We start from the raw sequence: 17,391 nt of genomic DNA on the forward strand, positions 1-17,391 counted from the left end.
GGGCACTGGAGAGTTACAAACTAGCCAGGAAGGAGCTAAAGAGAGTGTTAAGAAGAGCTAGAAGAGGACATGAGAAGACTTTGGCAGATAAGATCAAGGAGAACCCTAAAGCTTTCTGAAGGTATGTCAAGAATAAAAGATTGGTTTGGGCAAGATTAGGGCCAGTCAGAGACAGTAGTGGGAAGTTGTGTGTGGAGCCTGAAGAGATAGCAGAGGCACTAAATGAATATTTTTCGTCAGTATTCACACAGGAAAAAGTCAATGTAGTCGAGGAGAACACTGAGATACAGGCTTTTAGACTAGACAGGATTGAGGTACTTAAGGGGGAGGTGTTAGCAATTCTTGAAAGTATGAAAATAGATAAGTCCCCTGGGCTGGATGGGATTTACCCTAGGATTCTCTGGGAGGCTAGGGATGAGATTGCAGAGCCTTTGGCTTTGATCTTCATGTCGTCATTGGCTACAGGTATAGTGCCGGAAGACTGGAGGATAGCAAATGTTGTCCCCTTGTTCAAGAAGGGGAGAAGAGACCATCCTGGGAATTATAGACCGGTGAGCCTTACTTCTGTTGTCGGCAAAGTTTTGGAAAGAATTATAAGGGATAGGATTTATAATCATCTAGAGAGAAATAAATTGATTAGGGATAGTCAACATGGTTTTGTGAAGGGTAGGCCGTGCCTCACAAACATTATCGAGTTTTTTGAAAAGGTGACCAAAGAGGTGGATACGGGTAAGGCAGTTGATGTGGTGTATATAGATTTTAGCAAAGTGTTTGATAAGGTTCCCCATGGTAGGCTACTGCAGAAAATGCAGATGCATGGGAATAAGGGTGATTTAGCAGTTTGGATCAGGCATTGGCTAGCTGATAGAAGACAGAGGGTGGTGGTTGATGGGAAATATTCAACCTGGAGTTCAGTTACAAGTGGTGTACCTCAGGGATCTGTTTTGGGGCCACTGCTGTTTCTCATTTTTATAAATGACCTAGATGAGGGTGTAGAAGGACGGGTTAGTAAATTTGCTGACGACACTAAAGTTGGAGGAGTTGTAGACAGTGAGGATGGGTGTTACAGTTTGCAGAGGGACATAGATAAGCTGCAGAGCTGGGCTGAGAGGTGACAAATGGAGTTTAGTGCGGAAAAGTGTGAGGTGATTCACTTTGGTAAGTGTAACAGGGATACAGAATATAGGGCTAATGGAAGGACTGTTGGTAGTGTCGACGAGCAGAGAGATCTCGGTGTACATGTGCATAGATCCCTGAAAGTTGGCACCCAGGTTGAGAAGGTTGTTAAGAAGGTGTACGATGTGTTAGCTCTTATTCGTAGAGGGATTGAATTTTGGAGCCGTGAGGTCATGTTGCAACTGTACAAAACTCTGGTGCGGCCGCATTTGGAGTATTGCGTACAGTTCTGGTCCCCGCATTGTAAGAAGGATGTGGAGGCATTGGAAAGGGTGCAGAGGAGGTTTACCAGGATGTTGCCTGGTATGGTGGGAAGGTTATGAGGAAAGGCTGAGGGACTTGAGGTTGTTTTCGTTAGAAAGAAGAAGGTTGAGAGGTGACCTAGTTGAGGCATACAAGATGATCAGAGGGTTAGATAGGGTGGATAGTGAGAGCCTTTTTCCTCGGGTGGTGATGGCTAACACGAGGGGACATAGCTTTAAATTGAGGGGTGGTAATTATAGGACGGATATCAGAGGTAGGTTCTTTACTCAGAGGGTATTAAGGGCGTGGAATGCCCTGCCTGCAGCAGTTGTGGACTCGCCAACTTTAAGGGCGTTCAAATGGTCATTGGATAGGCATATGGATAACATTGGAATAGTTTAGGTTAGAGGGTCGTTAGATTGCTTCCACTGGTCGGCGCAATATCGAGGGCCAAAGGGCCTGTACTGCGCTGTAATGTTCTATATTCTGTGTCACTTGTGATTTGAGGTTTGACGTTCTTTGAGACTGTGTGAGAAAGCACCATGAGACACAAACAATCTAGAAGATGCATCTCCGTATGAACAGTTTATATGTTCCCGCAGTATGTAATTCCGAATGAATATTTTATTTGTGTTTTTGGTATATGAGTTCAGTTGTTGCACTGAAGAAAGGTGCAGTTTCGCTGAAGCTATCTGGAATAAAATCTTGAATAATAAGTTTAAAGTTTATTTATTAGTGTCACAAGTAGGCTTGCATTAACACTGTAATGAAGTTGCTGTGAAAATCTCCTAGGAGGGCATTTAAGTTAAAGCAGGGAGAGTTATTCTGCCCTTTCTTGCTCCAGTCTGCTGACTGCAATATTGACTGCAAGACACCAGTCCCTAGACTGTTGATGTCCTCCTCAACTATGTAGATTGGGTTTGGACGGCACTGCAATCTATTTGTAATCTAAGCCGAGGATAACTGTGGCTTCCCTGCCAGGCAAAATCTGCTGGCAACAACAGTCAAGGAAAGGAGAGACTGAACTGGGCCTCCCCTTCTGGAACATTTGCATTGTGCCAAGACAGTTCCCCTGTGTCCCTGACAACAGACTCCTGTGGCCTGATTTTAACACTTACTCGGCCACTTCCTGCTGGTTTGCCAGCCATTTTGGTTTTGCTGCCGTTCCCAGGCAGTCAGCTGTCAGATTTTCACTTTTCTACCAAGATATTAAAAGCACACACCTGATCTTCAACATCCTATTTGGACTCTCTTACCGAGCCATTTTGAACAATGAATCTCCCGGTGTTGAGAGTTACAGCAGGGATCAGAACCCGTACTAGAGGAAATAGCCACATGTGAGCCTGGGGCAGCAGCTATGGTGTTGAATTTGGTTCATGCCCTTTTCGCATCTGTAACTACCTCATCTTTGCACTCCCAGGTATTGTGACTGCACTGTCATGGCCAGCCTCACTTCTGACTGTTGCCAATGTCATCGATAATCCCTGGGGAGTCTGTCTCAACCGTTCAGCCGAAGTTGGAAAACATTTGGCCCAGGTTCTACTCAGCAGACAGCAGGTAAACAATGTATTTCGGGTTGGGTGATGAAATTGACAGATTTATGAACACAAGCAAAAGTAAATTCTCAAAATTTGCCTTATCAGCTTTTAGTTAAATTATTGAAGTAAAATGCACCCAACAAGCAATTTATAATTTCATTCATAATTTATAAAATTCTCCAGTGTTTCTTCCCTCCTTCCTTCCTTTGAGAGTTTTGGTTTTCTCTTTTGAGCACAGTTCCATACATCCAGTGTGTCACCCACGTGGCTATTATTTTTGACTGGTTATTCAGCTGCCCAAACCGACCAGCAACTAATGTACAGTCGTGGGTCAATTTATGGCCAACGAGCAGCAGTTGGACAGAGGTTGTGTGCAATAAAACTCTACACAGAGACAAAAAACTTAGCAGTGAAGGGAGAAGTGTTATTGATGGTAACTGAAGACATGGTCAAATAAGGATGTATTTTGTAAGACAGTTGAAAGTTGTGTCATGAAGTTGGAGCCAGAAGAGGGGTGAGTGCAGAGTGGAGTTTCCAGAAGTAAGGAGTTTAGGATTCATAGGGGCTTGTAGTTGAACACAAGAGTATTAAAGTTGATAGATTGGAGGATGGGGAGCCAAAGGGGATTGGCAAGGTTGAAAATGGAAAGGACATCTTGCGGGCTAGGATGTGGGTGCTGTATATTTGGACAACTTGTCGTTTATGCATAATGGAACTCGAGAGGTTGGCAAGGTGAGCAATAGAGAAATTGAATCTTGAATTCTAGAAACCATAGATGTAAGTTGCAACAGCAATGGGGTTGAGATGAAGGCCGATGTAGAAAAAGACATTCTTAGCGGTGTTTACATGTGGGGTTTGAAGCTCAGTTCTGAATCAAACAGGACACTGAGCTTACGCCTCTCAAGTATATAAACGGTGGATCCTTGTGCTTATAAATGATATTGCCACAGGAAAGAATCTAAGCAAGGAAAATGAGGAGGCCAAAGATATTTTATTTCCTGGACCCCTCTGTACTGCCCTACTGAACTGCACAGTGATGCCTTAGGTACTTTGACTCTGCAATTCTCCTAGTGTAAAGTAACTTGTTCAATCCTGTTGAACAAGTTATCACCCATCTGCTGTTGTTACCTGCAGATTCTCAGGACTGTACCTCAGTGCGTTGCTGGCTCTGCATTCTGCCACTGTGTTGAATGCTAAATAAAAATCTGCTTTCTGCTGATTTGAGCTCTGTTTTTCCCCACTGTCTTCTGGGCATTACAGTAACCACCACCTTTGCTATCACTTTATGGACAGCACGGTGACACAGTGGTTAGCCCTGCTGCCTCACGGCACCAGGAACCCGGGTTCGATTACTGGCTTGGATCACTGTCGGTGCAGAGTTTGCATGTTCTCCCCGAGTCTTATGGGTTTCCTCCGGGTGCTTTGCTTTCCTCCCACACATTGAAAGATGTATGGGTTAGGTGCACTGGCCATGCTGAATTCTCCCTCAGTGCACCCGAACAAGCGCCAGAGTGTGGGGATTTTCACAGTAACTTTATTGCATTGTTAATGTAAGCCTATCTGTGACACTAATAAATAAACTTAAACTTCTACTAGTGTTATAGTCTCTTCCATTATTTCGATATGTGGTACTTTTGCAGGTTCTGTTTCTCCTCTGCTGAGAATTTTCATCTTGTTCTGGTTGCTTCCATGCTGCTAAACCATTTCTGCTCTGCTTTCTGCTGGCTTTCTTTGTCTCCACTTGTGCTCCAGACCCCATAATATTGTTGCGGCAGTTTGGAGCAGCACCTCTAGCCCTTGCTGCTATTCTTAATCTTGTGGGCTCCACATTTCCCTGCAGCTGTTCCCTCAAACCAGCCCTGCACAGATCCTTTCACCCTTCCCTGACTCCCTGGACTTTACTGGATTGCATAGGATAAATGGCAAGGAAGAAGGCCACTCAGCCCAACCAATCCTTGCCCAAGAAATTCTGTGGGTGCACGTTGGGAGATCTGATTTTGTTAATTAAAGTGAAGACATGTAATTGTGGAAGGTGTGAGCAATTTTTCTGCAAATAATGGAGTCAAAGGTGCGCTTGATTAAAAATAAGAAACCACAAGAAAATGTTTTCCTTTCAAGGTTGGTGGGCATGCAAATTAGATTAGTAAAAAGGGATTGGAGACTAAATCAAGTCAATTGATTTGTCAGTATTAAAACTTGAGAAGACACAGCATGTAGAAGTATGCAATACAGGAGGAGGATATTTGGCCCATTAGGTCTGTACTGGCTGTTTGAAAGAACTGCCCAATTAGTTGTTCTCCTGCCCACCCTGAAAATTTCTCCTTTTCAATTATTTATCCAGTTCTGTTCTGAAAGTTATTTTACTTCAATAATTTAACTAAAAGCTGCTAAGGCAAATTTTGAGAATTTACTTTTGCTTGTGTTCATAAATCTGTCAATTACAGTTGCATCTGCTTTTCCTGCCCTTTCACGTGGTGCTGGTTGTGTCTTATAGTTAACTCAGGGAGTCCATGTTTCTGTGGCGACATGCACTTTTACATGCAGATTGTAGTCTAGGGTAATGGATAGTGATGGTGGCGGCTCCCACATTCCTTCCATCACATGGCTGACCAGGAATCCCTCTCATCCTTACTGCCAAACGTTGGCACATGTTGGAAGGATTTGCAGCTTGATACACAACCTGTTTGGCCGTGTTATAAACACACCTTCATTGTGGGGTGGGACTTGAGCCCACAACCCCTGGCTCAAAAGCAGAGAAGCAACCCAATGCGCCAGAAACCACCTCACCCTTTTATGGGCTGCATTCCAATCATAACAGCTCGCAGGTTAAAACAAAATCTAATTTCTCCCTGGCTTTTTTTAACCATCTACCAATCCCAGCTTCTCCAGTCTCTTCATCCCTGGTATCATTTCGGTAAGATTTCTAGGCACCCTTTCAACAACAACAGCTTGCATTTGTATAGCACCTTTATGGTGAATGATTCAAAGGCCATTCACAGGAGAGCCACATAGAGGTATTGAAGCAGGTGACTGAAAGTTTAGTTAAGGAGTGAGTTTTAAGGCAAGACGTACAGGAGAGAGAGACAGAGGTGGACAGGTTTAAAGCGGGAATTGGAGAGTTAGGGCCTAGGCAGTTTGTGGCACGGCCTCATTGATAGAGCAATGAAAATCAGGACTTGCAAGAGATAACCATCTCAGATGGTTATAAGGGTCGAGGAAGTTCCCAAGTTAAGAGGTGAAGCCAAGAAAGGATTTGAACATCCCTTCTAAACTTAGAATTTTAAAATTGGGCATTTTTGAATTGGGAGCCCGAGTAAGTCAGTGAGTGAAGGGGTGTTCTGATGCCCAACATCCTTCAAAAGTCTGCTCTGCAGAATTGGGCACAGTACTCTGGTTGAGACCCAATGATTTATAAAGGTTCACCATAACTTCCTTACCTTTGTATTCTTTGCCTCTGTTTATTAAAGCCAAAGTCCCATTTGCTTTTTTAACAACTTTCTCAATATCTTGCCATCTTCAAAGATTTATCCATTTGATCCCTCATATAAATTTCTGTTTTTATTTATTGGGATCTGAGCATTGGCACCCTTTGAGAAGATGAAGGGGCTCACCTTCTTGAGCTATTGCAGGCCAAGTGGTGCAGGTACATCTGTGGTGCTTTTGGAGGTGTTCCTGGATTTTGGCCCTGTGACTGTGATGGAACTGTGACATATTTCCAATTGAGGATGGTGTGTGACTTGAAGGGGATGCTGCAAGGTGATGGTGTTGCCATGCACCTGCTGCCCTTGCTTTTCTAGATGACTAATGGCAGGTTTGGAAGGTGCTGTTAAAGGAACCTTGGCAGATTTCTGTAGTGCATCTTGCAGATGGCAGGTATTACAGCCACTATATGTGCTAGCAGTGGAGGGAGTGATGGTGAATGGGTTGCCAGTCAAGCAAGTTGCTTTGTCCTGGATGATGTTGAGCTTCGTGAGTGTTTTTGGAGCTCCATTAATCTAGGCAAGTGGGAATTATTGTACTGCACTGCTGACTTGTGTTTTTTTTTAATTCATTTGTGAGACATGGGTGTTGCTGGCTGGCCAGCATTTATTGCCCATTCCTAGTTACCCTTGAGAAGGTGGTGAGCTGCCTTCTTGAAACGCTGCTAGCACGTGCTATCAGTTGACTTACAGACGGTGGTGACCAGGCTTTGATAAGTCAGGAGGTGGGTTACTTGCCACAGATTTCCCAGCATCTGACCTACCTTTGTATTCACAGTGTTTATATGGCTGATTCAATTATATTTCTGTTCTTGGTGACCACCCGTCAAGATTTTGATGATGTGGGATTCAATACAGTAATGCCAATGAAATATGGTCATTGCCTGGCACCTGTCTGGCGCAGATGTTATTTATCATTTATCATTTATCAACCCAAGCCTGATGCTGTCTGGTTCTTGTTATGTGCATCCCCTTTAAAATTGTACCATTTATCCTGCTAAAATGTCTCACTCCATACTGCTCTGCATTAAGTTTTACGTAATGCGTCTGCCCGTTTTGAAGAAGCACAGAATTCCCCCCAGTGCTGAAGAGGCCATTCAGCCCATCAAGTCTACACCAACTCTCTGACGGGGCCTTTCCCTCACTTTATCTCCATAACCTCACACATTTACCACGACTAATCCATCTAACTGTCACATCTGGCGACAATAAGGGGCAATTTAGCATGGCCAGTCCATCTAACCTGCATATCTCTGGATTGTGGGAGGAAACTGGAGCACCCAGAGGAAAAACACACAGAAACAGGAAGAATATGCAAACTCCACACAGACCATGATCTAAGGCCAGAATTGAACCTGTGTCCCCGTGAGGCAGCGGTGCTAACCACCGTGCTGCCAATCTGTTTTTGTCATCCTGAAGTTTTCTATTGCCTTCCTCACTCTTACCACACCTGCAAAATTTGAAATCATGTTCAGCATATACAAATCCAGGTCACTAATAGATATCAGAAAGAGCAATGATGCAAATACTGACTGCAAGGCGACACCACTGTCTGATTCCCTCCAGTCTGATCAACAATGGTTCACTACCACGCTCTGCTTTTAGCGTCTTAGGTAATTTTGTATCCAGGCTGCCAAATATAAAATATCCTCTGACAGTCTGTTTACATGACTGCACTACCCTTATCAAACCACTACATTTTTCATTCAAGAACCCTATCGTATGTACTACAATGAGGTATACTGGCGATACAGATAAAATGAGGAAATTTGGTGCTTTGAGCTAGCTAAAAATGGTTGGAAGTAAAATCAAAAATGTAGAAAAAAAGTGCAAATGTTGCCAAATTGAAATAAAAATGAATATTGCTGGGAATACTTAACAGCTCTGTCGTTAACGATAAACATAAGAAGAATCTACACCCAGAACATAAATCTATCTTTTGTCTTCTCAGAACTAGATCTAGATTATGTAAGAAAGTTGTTGCGTGGGCCACTAGGCATTTTCCTGTCTGGCATGACACTTTAATGGCAGTTTCAAGTCCCAGCTGAGACTACTTGAGTTGTTAATGTAGGATATTAGATATTTCTTTCTAGCAGAAAAGGGTTGACACTGAATTTCTCGTAACATATTGCATATATTCTTGCACTGTTTTTCAGGCAGCCTGCCACCACTTCTGACACGTCAGTTGCTGTGAACAGGAACAGTTGTAATTTTTAACATTAACAAAAGACTGAACAACTCAGTAAGGTCATTCATTATCTTAGCTAAAGCCCACTGTCAACCTCCACGCTGTGACTCTCAACCCCATTTTGGTTTTCTCACCATATTCATCAACTCTACGTGCCTTCTTTCTCTCTGTATCTCTCAACCTTTGTGATCTTATCAACCCACCTTGTCACCATGTTCCTCAATTCCACATTGTCATGATATGCCTCAGCTTACATCCTGTCCGCACTGTCTATACCTACACATAGTGAAATAGGGCAGACATATGACAGATGCAGAGTAGAATGAAGTGGAGCATTTTGAGAGGAAAAATGAGGAGGTGCAGTATAAATTAAATGGTACATTTTTAACGGGGGTGCATGCAACAAGACCTGGACAGCGTTCAGGCTTAGGCTGGTAACTGGCAAGAAGTCATGATGTGGGTATGCTGGAGTTGGACTGGCGTAAACACAGTAAAAAGTCTGACAACACCAGGCTTTAGTCCAACTGATTTATTTGATAATACTCACAAGCTTTCGAGGTTTCCCTCTTCGTCAGGTGAATGGAGAGTTCTGGCCTCAGACAGAGCATATAAAGCACAGACAGTTCAGAGATTACTGATTAGAATGCGAATCCTTACACCTAACCTGCTGTTCAAGACCTGAAGTGGCTGACAATGTGAGTGGAAGGAGCACTGATCACAGGTTACAGAGATGTGTATTGTCTCCAGACAGTACAGTAAGTGAGGTTTTGCAAACCCAGGCAAGTCACGGGGGTTACAGGTAGTGCGACATGAACCCAAGATCCCTGTTGAGACTGTCCTCGTGTGCGGAACTTGGCTTTCAGTCTCTGTTCAGCGACTCTGCGCTGTCGTGTGTCGTGAAGGCCGCCTTGGATATGCTCTGTCTGAGGCCAGAACTCTCCATTCACCTGACGAAGAGGGAAACCTCGAAAGCTTGTGAGTATTATCAAATAAATCGGTTGGACTAAAACCTGGTGTTGTCAGACTTTTTAAAGTGGCAAGAAGCACAGGTCTCAGGCGATGACACCTCCCCAATGACATTACTGTCACTGAATCCCCATGGTCAACATCCTGGGGGTTACCATTGATTAGAAACATAACTGAATGAGCCATATAAATATTGAGTAGGTCAGACATTGGGAATTCCGTGGCATGTAACTCACCTCCTGTCTTATCAAAACCTGATCGTCATCTATAAAGCATAAGTCAGGAGAGTAGTGGAATACTTCCCACACGTCTGGATGAATGCAGCTCCAAAAACACACAACAAGCTCAACATCATCTTGGACAAAGCAACTTGCTTGATTCACAATCCATCCACTACCAGAAATCTGATGCATTTCAGCAATTCACTGAATCTTCCTGAGGAATAGCCTTCAAGCCCATGACCAGTATCACCGAGAAGGACCTGGGACAGCTGGTACATGGAAAGACCATATTCTCCATGTTGTGTTACACCCTGGGCATCAATCACTAATTCTTCATTGGCATAACTTAAATGTTTGGCACCCCCTAACTAAGAACATCGCAGAAGTTCTTTCACCAGAAGACTGTTGTGCTCGAAGAGTAAGTCACTTTCTGTGGACAATTGTTAATGAACAATAAATGCCTGTCATAGAGTGGTAACAACTAAGGAAATTAATTTTGTTTCAATTCCACCTGTGCATTTTACCATATCACTCAATCTTATCTACTCACCTCCTTACCGAAACCATTAATTCCACCTTGGCACCGTCCTAATCTCAGCCTTCCTTCACCTCACCATATCCCTGAATTTCTTCCTACAGGCATATAAAAATATAAGACATAGGAGCAGAATTGGGCCACTCGGCCCATTGAGTCTGCTCCGCCATTCAATCATGGCTGATATTTTTCTTATCCCCATTCTCCTGCTTTTTCCCTAGAAGCCCTGATCCCTTTATCTCTGTCTTAAAGACACTCAACAACCTGGTCTCCACAGCCTTCTGCGGCAAAGAGTTCCACAGATTCACCACTCTCTGGTTGAAGAAATTCCTCCTCCTGTCTGTTTTAAAGGATCGTCTAAGGTTGTGCCCTCTTATTCTAGTTTTTCCTACTAGTGAAAACATCCTCTCCATGTCCACATGACCACTATGACTAATTATTTGTGGAACCCTTGCATTTTGATAGCCTTACCCGACCACATGTTCTTTAATTCTGTTATCATTTGAACGTAAATGTTCCCCATGACTTCCCTTGCACAGAACTTCCTCATTTTTAATTGGTGCTCCTGCAATTGGAACCTTCTTTGCAATTAGCAATTTAGCTGGATCAAAATTGTCAGGTTTCCCAGCTTTTCCAATATCTAGCTATTTCTGAAGTAACATTTTATCTTGTTAGTTGTCAACAAAAAAACTCGAACTGTTCTAGACCTTTGACATGCACAAGAATCTGAACCAAACTTCCCCACTACCCTTCTGCAAAATCCACTTCCTCTGTATATACGCTAATCAAAGACCTGTCAGCCTTTTATATTACTGCAGTCTGAGCTCTGCAATATATTGAATGAAGCACTTCTGTAGAGTCTAGTTTCACACATGATTAGTGAGTGAACAAATGTACTTTCTCACATTCATTACCAATGACAATTGTTCTCCATTCATATCACAGTTGAGTCAAAGGAATAGAAAACGTATCTTGAGTGTTCACTTATAGATTCTTGAGAATTATCATGTAACAAAATGATGCAAAATGTATTTTTCAGGAGGTTGTCAGAGCGCCTTCAAAGGCTTGATGTTAGTAAGCAAATTTTTTCACTTTCCCCCTTTATTGATATTTTCCACAGGGCAAGAGACCAGTCACTTTGGTTGGCTTCAGCCTTGGAGCACGCGTGATTTACTTCTGTCTTCAGGAGCTCCTTCAAGAGAAAGGTACACATCGGTTTCTTTCTACATAACATTCACTGTTGAAATAAAGAAATGGAAAATGCTGGAAAGTGTCTAGCTATTAAATTGGCATCTAGAAGCAGAAGGACATGTGTGTGAACAAACAACAAAGAAAATTACAGCACAGGAACAGGCTCTTCGGCCCTCAAGCCTGCACTGACCATGCTTCCTGACTTAACAAAACCCCCCCACACTTCCGGGTACTGTATCCCTCTATTCCCATCTCATTCATGTACTTGTCAAGGCGCCCCTTAAAAGTCACTATCGTTTCTGCTTCCACTACCTCCCCTGGCAACAAGTTCCAGGCACCCACCACTCTTTTTAAAAAATCTGCCTCATATATCTCTTTTAAAACTTACCCCTCGCATCTTAAACCTGTGCCCCCTAGTAATTAACATTTCCACCCTGGAAAAGGGTTTCTGACTATCCACTCTGTCCATGCCTCTTATAATCTTGTAGACTTCTATCAGGTCTCCCCTCAACCTCTGTCACTCCAGTGAGAACAAACCAAGTTTCTCCAACCTCTCCTCGTAGCTAATGCCTCCATACCAGGCAACATCCTGGTAAATCTTTTCTGTACCCTCTTCACATCCTCCACCTCCTTCTGGTAGTGTGACGACCAGAATTGAACCTTATATTCCAAGTGCGGCCTAACCAAGGTGCTATAAAGTGGCAACATGACTTGCCAATTTTTATACTCAATACCCAGGCCGATGAAGCAAGCATGCCATAAGACTTCTTGACTACTGTCTCCACCTGCATTGCCATTTTCAGTGACCTGTGTACTTATACACCCAGATCCCTTTGCCTATCAACACTCCTAAGGATTCTGCCATTTACAGTATATTTCCTATTTGTATTAGATCTTCTAAAATGCATTTCCTCACATTTGTCCGGATTAAACTCCATCTGCCATCTCTCCCCCCACGTCTCCAACTGAGCTGTATCCTGCTGTATTCTCTGATGGTCCTCATCACTATCTGCAAATCCATCAACCTTTGTGTTGTTCGCAAACTTACTAATCAATCCAGTTACATTTTTCTCCAAATCATTTATTATATACATATTACAAACAACAAAGGTCCCAACACTAATCCCTGAGGAACACCATTTGTCACAGCCCTCCATTCAGAAATGCACCCTCCCACTGCTACCCTCAGTCTTCTTTGACTGAGCCAGTTTTGTATCCACCTTGCCAGCTCACCTCTGACCACTTGTGACTTCATCTTCTGCACCAGTCTGCCGTGAGAGACCTTGTCAGAGGCCTTACTGAAGTCCATGTAGACAACATCCACTGCCCTACCCTCATCAATCATGTTCGTCACTTCCTCGAAAAACTCGATCAAGTTCGTGAGACATGACCTCCCCCTCACAAAACCATGTTGCCTCTCACTAATACGTCCACTTATTTCCAAGTGGGAATAAATCCTGTTTCGTGTGTGTGGGTGGGTGCTGTGGGCTCCCACTTTCAGGTGGGTTTGAATCATACTTGCCCAACAGGCTGGAGGTGCTCCTTCAATAGAAAAATGAGGACAAGTCAAGCAGGAAATACAGGGTCTCATTCCCATTCAGCAGATACTTTGGTTAGTAGAGGTGGGAAATCTCCAACCTTGAAAAAATATGTGCATGAGCATCTGACATACCAAGGAAAAATGTTTCCTGTTGTGGGGAAAAGCATAACTAGAAGTCATCAATGTAAGATAGTCACCACGGAATCTAATAGGGATTTTGAAGAAGGTTCTTTAGCCAAAGAGGGGTGAGAATGTGGAATTTGCTACTACAGAGAGCAGTTGAGGTGAATAATGTGTTTAAGACAAAGCAGGTGAGGGAGAAGGAAATAGAAAGTTACAACAGTTGATTTAGATGAGGAAAGATGGGAAGCTGTTATGGAACATAAATGCCAGCATGGACTTGTTGGATCAAATATCTTGTCTTTGTGTTACATATCCTATGGAATATGTACAGAACCTATGTAATTTATCCTGGTTAGTTCTGCAGAGGAGTTTCCACAGCCGGATCATGCCCGTTCGGATCAGGAGTCTCACCTGAAACATTAAGGTGTGTTACTCTTAACCTGCTGTGTGTTTCACTGGTCAACTTTCAACGCTAATTAGTTAATTAAATTGTTCTGGCTTTCAATCTTTAGTAACAGATGATAACTATCTTTGTGATGTGAATTAAAAACATGGGATTCAATTTTCACATAGACGCTGGAAGCTCAAATCGGGCAATGTCCGCACTCAGTAGACCTCTCCCCGTGGATATGACCCCCGCAAGAATGAGTTTACATCTGGGCTTTTTGGGGGAGGTGTGAGCAGGTGTGGGCAGAGGTATGATCAGCGTCAGGGACCCATGTTCAATTCTGGGCTTGGGTAACTATGTGGAATTTGCATGTTGCCCCATGTCTGCGTGGGTTTCTTCCGGGTGCTCCAGTTTCCTTCCACAGTCCAAAGATGTGCAGGTTAGGTTGGTTGACTCTGCTAAATTGCCCTTTAGTGTCAGAGGCATTTGCAGGGTAAATGCATTGGGTTATGGAGATGGGGCCTGGGTGGGAATGTTGTTGGTGCAGGCTCAATGGGCCAAATGGCCACCACCTGCACTGTGGGGATGCTTTGGTTTCTATGAAGTTGGGTCTGCTGGTCTGGATGCAGTTAAGTAGGTGGGTAAGTGCTGATTAGAAGGACTGCCATTGTTCTCTGAGACTTTAGCCCAAGTTTATAAAAGGTTGTTACTTCCTCCAGCCCTCACCCTATTTACCTCATACCCCCTCATACTCCCATCGACCCCCTTGTCTACAGATGCTATCTCCATAGCTACTCATCCAATATCCATTGTGGACAAACCTCAAGAAGCATATGGAAATGAAAAAAAATACTAACAATCTAAGAGAACTCTGAACTCTTACACACTTGAAACAGAAAGAAAACCTCATTCATAAAACACAGGTAAAGATTTTCAACCCTCCAGGTGATCAGTCTGTTATGATAACAAGCTGCTATTCAGTAACTACGTCAAAGACAGCTAATCCTTTAATTCAGAGGGGAGGTGAGAAAGCATGTTAGAAGAACAAAGCGGGATTATGAGGAAAGATTTGCAGCCAACAGAAAAGGGAAACCCAAAGTCTTCTATAGGCATAAAAATAGTTATGTTGGTAAAAGGAGTAGGACTGATTAGGAAACTAAGCTGGAATTTACATTTGAGGCAGGGAGTATGGCTGAGGTATTAAATTAATATTTTGCATCTGTCTTTACCGTAATGTTGGATGCTATCCAGGCCATGGTGACAGAGGACGTAAGTTCAGAATTGATAAGGAGGGACTGTTGGATAGACAGTCAATACTTAAAGTTGACAAGGCACCAGGACCAGCTGAGATACGTCCAAGGATATTGAAAGAAGTGAGTGTGGTACTGGTCACAATCTTTCAGTCTTCCCTAGACTCAGGGGAGATGCTAGAGGACTGGAGACTTGCAAACATTGCGCCCTTATTCAAAAAACGTTCTATAAGCTCAGCAATCACAGACCAGTCAGTTTACTCTCAGAAGCTACTGAAAACAGGTATTCAGGATCAAATTAGTAGTTGCATAGAGAAATGTGGATTGATTAGGAAGAACCAGTATGGCTTCCTAAAGGGGAAATTGCGTTCAACTAACTTGCTGGGATTTTTTGAAGAGGTAATAAAAAGGGTCGATTGGGGTAACGCTGTTGATATGGTCTACATAGGCTTTCAAAAGGCATTTGATACAGTACCACACAACAGCCTTGTGAGAAAGTTATAATTAATAGAACAAGAGGGACAGTAACAAAAGGAACATGAATAAAAAATTGGCTGAATTATAGGATGATGTGGAGATGCCGGTGTTGGACTGGGGTAAACACAGTAAGAAGTCTCACAACACAATGCTAAAGTCCAAAAGGTTTATTTGGTAGTACAAGCCACTAGCTTTCGGAATGCTGCCACTTCATCAGGTGAGTAGGAGTTCTGTTCACAAACAGGCCATACATAGACACAAACTCAATTTACAAGATAATGGTTGGAATGCAAGTCTTTACAGTAATCAAGTCCTAAAGATATAGACAGTGTGAGCGGAGAGACGCTATGACATGCAGATGCTACAGTAATGGATGAATGAACACCACTCAACAATTCGGCCTCTGATCTTCGAGTAAGCATTCTCCAAGGCAGCCTTCATGATACACGACAACGCACAGTCGCTGAGCAGAGACTGATAGCCAAGTTCTGCACACATAAGGACGGCCTCAACTAGGACCTTGGGTTCAGGTCAAACTATCTGTAATCCCCACAACTTGCCTGGGCATGCAAAATCTCACTAACTGTCCTGGCTGGAGACAATATACACCTCTTTATCCTGTGCTTAACCCTCTCTCCACTCACATTGTCTGTGCCTTTAAGACTTGATTATCTGTAAAGACTTGATTACCTGTAAAGACTTGCATTCCAACCATTATTTTGTAAATTGAGTTTGTGTCTTTATATGCCCTGTTTATGAACAGAACTCCCACTCACCTGATGAAGGAGCAGCACTCCGAAAACTAGTGGCTTGTGCTACCAAATAAACCTGATAGACTTTAACTTGTTGTTGTGAGACTTCTTACTGAGTAATAGGAAGCAGAGTGTAATGGTCAATGGATATTTTTCCAGCTGGAGGAATGTTTGTAGGGAGTTTCCAAGCATTCAGAATGGTCCCAGCTGTAATAAGAACCCTTGTGAAATGTCAATAGTGAAGTCATGTAGGTATTACTTTTGTGATTCAAAATGCTCTCAGCTTTCTAAACAAACAAGTTGGTAAGAAATCAAAAAAGAAAATGCTGGAAAATCTCAGCCGATCTGACAGCATTTTTTCTTTTGGTTTCAGATTCCAGCATCCACAATGATTTGCTTTTATCCACAATTTGGTAACATGCTCTTTCAGAGAGTTGTTGCAGACTAGATGGGCCAAATGGCCTCCTCCTGCACTGTAGGTTTTCTATGGAACAGATAGTAATGGCATTTTCTGAGGTACACCAGATTGGCTGTTAATCAGTGCAGTACTGCAATGTTTGTTTTTATACTCTGTCAGCTTGTTTTTCCTATTTAAAGGGCTGGGGATTTTAATAATTTCAGAAGATGATATGTAACAAATCTTATTCATCCTTCTAGAGCATTTACATTCCCTCTGTAAATTTGTGACCCCTGCACTATGAGCTAAGGCCCTTGGAACAGGCAAAAATGGGGTGTATTTAAACTCAACACTAATTTGAAATAGCCCTGCTGAGTCTGGGTTTCTTGCCACTGTGATTCACAACCCATCTCTTGTTTGTGAAAATGAGATCTGGTGGAAATGGGGCGAGACATCAATGTCCATTCTAAAGATATGCAGATCAGGTGGACTGGCTATGCTAAATTGCCCCTTAGAGTCCAAACATGTGCAGGTTAGAGGGTTTGGCCATGGTAACTTGTCCCTTAGTGTCCAAAGGTTAGCAGGGGATTAGCCACAGTAAATGTGCAAGATTACAGAGATAGGATGGGGATGTGGGCCTGGGTAAGATGCTCTTTCGGAGAGTCAGTGCAGACTAAATGGCCTCCTCTGCACTCTAGGGATTCTATGGTCCAGATCCTGACTGCCATTTTAAAAAGCCTCCAGTGTCGGCTTAACTCTGCCAAGATCCAGCCCACTGTTCTTCTTTAAAACCTTTCACTGAGGAATGTAATCCATGAAGATCAATTTAATTTCATTTTATTGTAATTACCTGTTTCCCTCATATTCCTCCTCTGGTTCCACTTTGCATATTTCAGAATTAATGCACACCAGCAGCATTGGCAACTC

At 43.0% G+C, this 17,391-nt stretch overlaps 1 protein-coding gene across 3 annotated transcripts in view; it reads left to right on the forward strand.

The window, feature by feature from the left end:
• Positions 1-17,391, forward strand: part of tmco4 (transmembrane and coiled-coil domains 4) — a 106,456-nt gene that overhangs the window by 38,380 nt on the left and 50,685 nt on the right. For all 3 annotated transcript variants that reach the window (XM_080214980.1, XM_080214981.1, XM_080214982.1), the window contains exons 10-11: positions 2,840-2,976; positions 11,467-11,551. In XM_080214980.1, coding sequence (XP_080071106.1) covers positions 2,840-2,976; positions 11,467-11,551 — 222 coding nt within the window. The remainder of the gene's footprint in view (positions 1-2,839; positions 2,977-11,466; positions 11,552-17,391) is intronic.

Source organism: Carcharhinus amblyrhynchos, chromosome 30 (assembly GCF_965287045.1).
Source record: "Carcharhinus amblyrhynchos chromosome 30, sCarAmb.v2.hapA, whole genome shotgun sequence".
Taxonomy (NCBI): domain Eukaryota; kingdom Metazoa; phylum Chordata; class Chondrichthyes; order Carcharhiniformes; family Carcharhinidae; genus Carcharhinus; species Carcharhinus amblyrhynchos.